The sequence below is a fragment of the Austrofundulus limnaeus genome, unplaced genomic scaffold, assembly GCF_001266775.1.
Source record: "Austrofundulus limnaeus strain Quisiro unplaced genomic scaffold, Austrofundulus_limnaeus-1.0 Scaffold2191, whole genome shotgun sequence".
Classification (NCBI taxonomy): domain Eukaryota; kingdom Metazoa; phylum Chordata; class Actinopteri; order Cyprinodontiformes; family Rivulidae; genus Austrofundulus; species Austrofundulus limnaeus.
Window position 1 is genome coordinate 7,310 of NW_013954593.1, and position 4,653 is coordinate 11,962.

The 4,653-nt window shown below is 36.8% G+C and overlaps 1 protein-coding gene across 1 annotated transcript in view; it reads right to left on the reverse strand.

Annotated features, from left to right (window-relative positions):
- Positions 1-3,498, reverse strand: part of LOC106537228 (extracellular calcium-sensing receptor-like) — a 4,750-nt gene extending 1,252 nt beyond the window's left edge. Inside the window, exons 1-7 of the mRNA XM_014034610.1 lie at positions 3,223-3,498; positions 2,844-3,133; positions 2,394-2,689; positions 1,909-2,114; positions 1,574-1,795; positions 777-900; positions 8-703 (exon numbers count right to left, since the gene is read on the reverse strand). Of these exons, the coding sequence (XP_013890064.1) occupies positions 8-703; positions 777-900; positions 1,574-1,795; positions 1,909-2,114; positions 2,394-2,689; positions 2,844-3,133; positions 3,223-3,483 (2,095 nt within the window). The 5' untranslated portion in view covers positions 3,484-3,498. The remainder of the gene's footprint in view (positions 1-7; positions 704-776; positions 901-1,573; positions 1,796-1,908; positions 2,115-2,393; positions 2,690-2,843; positions 3,134-3,222) is intronic.
- Between the last annotated feature and the right edge of the window lie 1,155 nt (positions 3,499-4,653).

A 4,653-nucleotide genomic window follows, 5' to 3' on the forward strand; every position in this document is an offset into this window, starting at 1 on the left:
AGCATGCTGAAGGTTATCAGCTTGGCTTCATTAAAATTATCAGGTAGTTTCCGAGCTAGAACAGCTAACACAAAGCAAAAAACAGCCAGCAGGCCAATGTAGCCGAGCACAGCCCAGAAGCCAACAGCAGAGCCTAATGCACATTCCAGGATGATCTTCCCCTTGTATGTGGTTAGATTTTTCAATGGGAAAGGTGGTCTAAGCAACAACCAAATAGTACAAATTAAAACTTGAATGAATGTGAAAAACACAACAGTCATCCTTTGTTGTGGAGGCCCAAACCATTTCATGACATTACTACCTGGAAGTGTAGCTTTAAAGGCCATTAAAACCACTACAGTTTTGCCAAGAACACAGGAGATACAGAGAACAAAGGTGATACCAAACACTGTGTGTCTCAGCATGCAGGACCACTCAGAGGGAGCTCCRATGAAAGTTAATGAACATAAGAAACACAGAGTCAGAGAGAAGAGCAACAAGAAGCTCAGCTCAGAGTTGTTGGCTCTGACAATAGGAGTTGTTCGATGATAAAAGAAAATAACTGCTGTTATGATGGACAGAGAAGCTCCAAAAACAGAAAATGCAGCCAGGATCTTTGCAAAGATTTCATCGAAGGACAAAAATTCTACTGGTTTGAGGAAACATGCATTTTTTTCTGCATTAGGCCAGAATTCACTGGCACATGGGAGACAGTCCGGAGAATCTAAACAGTTCAGAAGAGGTTGTTAGAAGACAATTTATTGTTGCAATTTTCCATCAAAATCCTTTGTGAATACCTGTTTTATTACTGATCTCTCCTTCAGGACATGGTATACAGTCATAGCAGCAGATAGGTTTTCCTTTCTGCAACACTTTATGAGTTCCTGGAAGACAACTCTTAGTGCACAACGACGCTGGTACCTGTTATATGTACACAAAAACATTAGGTGAATCATTTTGTTGTTGTATTTTTTGCAGCTTCTCATTTTTATATTTATTTTTGTTCCTGCCTGTTTAGTATTTTTAGATGTCCGGAAGCATTTTCATCAGTGGTGGGCAGAACTAATCTAAAAATTAGTTCCACTAGCCCTAAAACACTAACTCAAATATTCAGGTCCCCTAATTCTAAAGCACTAATGCACTGAAAATTTTAGCAAAAGCTAAATCAAAATGTCTAAAATAACCCAGTCAACCCATGAACATTCTTCAACAGACAACACGAGTAACATTTTACCATGTTGGTCTCTTAAAGCCTCACAATTGACATTCCACAGCCGTATTTGTGTTCATTTATTGTCAATACATTGTCACTTAGTGGATAAGTGAAACATGTATAAAAAATGTGACAGCTTTCACCCTCAGCTGTTAACATTAATGATCAATAAAGACCTCAGTTAGTGCTTCTAAATTTAGCCTATCAATTTAGCATGTGCTAATCCACTAATAAATTTAAAATTTAGCAAAAGTCCCAAAGCACTAATCAGGAAATTAGTTCCCCAATTAGTGCTTTAATGTTTCAGTGGAACTGTGCCCACCACTGATTTTCATAATTTGTTAGTTGCTAATTTGTTCATTGTATCATTTGAGTCTTTACCTTTGTTCCACCTTTTACCCAGGTTATGTTCCTATTGACATGAAACTCCTGTCCTTTAGGCAGTGATGCATCATAGTATCCTGCTGTTACCAGCTCAATATTTCCACTCTCACTTTTCTGCCAGTTGACCAGCTCATAAAAAGATACAGGATCTCCATTAGCATCAAATGACACAGGATAACCATTTTGAGAGAAGTTGACTGTTTTTAGTTTAGATAACACCTAACAAAAAAACAAAAAAAATTGCAAATTGAACGTCAAAACCTAAAAGACGGTAAAGACATTTTTGACGCATTCCAAAAAAATTCACAGATTCATTTCATGTTCTACCTGACCTGTTTGGACTCCAGTCTGATATTTCTGTCACACTGAGTGGTGAGATTCTTATTCTGACACACTGCATTGTGAATGGCACGAGCTATTGCATAAACAGCCTTGTACACATTGTTAGTAATTCTTAATTGGGACGTGTCAGTGTACGGGTTTTGGAGTTTATTTATGTCTTCAGTTCCATCACAAACTTTTTTGCTTGGATTATCAGCTAAAGACAAATGAAGACAGAGGTAAAATATTCTATAAGAAGTAAAATATGCAAAAAGAAAACTTTTGGTGCATGATAACAAAACTCAAAACTGCAATAAGACAGTCTCAAATAAATATTTGCACTGAAATCACTGTCTTGCTGACTGAGAACCCATACTGATACACTGACAATGTTTAAAACAACAAATCATGATTTTCTACTAAGTCTGGTGAAACAATAATGAATTTTCTGCATGCAAAAAATTTTTTGTTCTTATTTTTAAATTTCCACTCTTACTTTGTGTCAGTTTGCAGCTGAACGCTTCCTCCCATAATTCAGTAAGCACTGCGGAGGCAGCTACTTTATTTGGAGGGAGATCCAGCAGAAATTCTCTTAGTCCTGGTATGACAGATCGCTGAATGCCAAGTCCAATAGCCCCAGCACAGAAAGTGAAGCTCACCAAGAGTGGGTCAGTTATCCATGCCTCACTTCCTATCCACTGACGAGATGGTGGAGTTTCCCGAGCCAGTTCCTCTAAGAGCGCCTTCATGTCCCCCGGAGCCGCAAAAACCACAACAACTGTTGATGTTGACCTGTATATATATCAATATTTCATTCTAACTTATAGTACATATTTCCCATTTATAGTATTTAAATTTTTCCTAAAATGAGACATGTATTCAAAATAAACATTTTTGTTGCATATTTGAGCTCTAGGAACGAGATTTAAAGAAAAGAAGTAATAACCTGCGGACAACATTAGCCACTTTCTGAATTTTAGGATATGGGTCAGTCCGATAGAAAGCTTCAGAATATTCCACACAAATCTCCTCATTCTGTGCTGCAGCAAGAAAAGATGCCACAGCATAGTTTCCATAATCTGAATCTGAGCGGACAATCCCAATCCAAGTCCAACCAAAGTGTTTTACCAGCTTGGCTAGAGCAACAGCTTGATATTGGTCACTGGGAATTGTCCTGAAAAAAGTTGGGTGCTGCTGCTTATCTGATAGGCAGGCACATGTGGAAAAGTGGCTCACCTGGAGTATACAAGAAAAAAATGCCAGTTTTTAATAATACGTGAGAAGCATACTTTAAATTATGATTGCACTAAAATCAAAGTGCTTACCTGTGGGATGTTAAAAGGCCCAATTATGTGTGACATGCTGATGGACTGTGATGATCCAGATTCTCCAACAACAGCCATCACCACACCAGATTGGGAACAATTGCTGCCTTCGTAAACCAAAGGGTCCTGACCATTTGAAAGTTGAAATGCTGCATCCATGGCCACAGTCACTGAAGCACATGAGTCATAGATCTGATATCCAAGTTTAATACCTGGCAACAGCTCTGTGCTGTTGTTTATCTCCTCAATAGCAAAGATCATTGCACGAGCAAAGCGTAGATTGCGGAGATTAAGGCTGTACAGAAATACTTGCATCAGTGCAATTACTCAAATTACATTTTAGGAAAGAAAGCATAGGATTGGTACATAAAAGTTGAAAACCAAACTAAAGGAGGTTACACTGTCAAAGGCATAAAATCAAAATAGTGAAGTCTGTTTTTCAGACAATAAACAACTTCTGGTAATTAAATACAAAATAAAAACAGCATCTCATGAAAGTAAAAAAAAAAATAATTCATTTAAATGCAGTATGACTAAAAACACTAAATGGTACAATTTTGTATTGTTTATTTGTTTTATTTTATGCGTAAAAACATAGCAATCTATAAACAACAAAATAAAAATAAAAAAGTAAACCATGCCATAAACGAAAAGGGTGCAGAATAAAGAAAAAAAGTATTGTATATGCCACTTATTTTCAAAAAACAACTTCAACAACTAAACAAACATAAGCTTCAATGACCTCTAAATTAAACAAATAAAAAATAACAAAAAACAAAATATCAGATATCTTCATAAATTGTATTGATAAGTAAAAGCCTTTATTGCCAACATTACAACAATTTTTGCAACAAACAAACACATAATTTTCATTCATATGCATCACACATCCTTTTCTACCATGTCTCTCGCCTACTTACCTCCCTGTGCATCGTGCAGGTTCAGGCTTGGTGGTGTAATTATAAATAACTGTGTACAGTTTGTAGTGAATAGAAAAAACTCCTCCAACAACAAAGTCACCATCCACTGAGAATGCAGATGAACGAGGGGTACTCTGCAGGGTACATCGCATCAATGAAGCCTTAATACTGACACCACCGTCAGTCAGAGCTTCAGTGCTTAACTTTAGACCAATCACAAACCCATCCAAGGCAACCACTAACATCAACCCTAACAAACTCACAATTAATCTCAGGCCAATATAGATAGATAAGACTTCCATTTTTCAAGTGACTGTTTATGTGCAAGTGTGTTTTTATTGGGTACTGTGGCTCCTCTGTCATGCGTAAGCTTGTCAGTCATCAAAAACAAGTTGTCTTCATCCAATGATGTTTGCAGGGTTTCTTTTTTTTAATCTACACAGCATTTCTACTCTGCTTTAATTTCTCTTGTATTTAGGATTTCATTATATTTTTAAATATATACAGTATA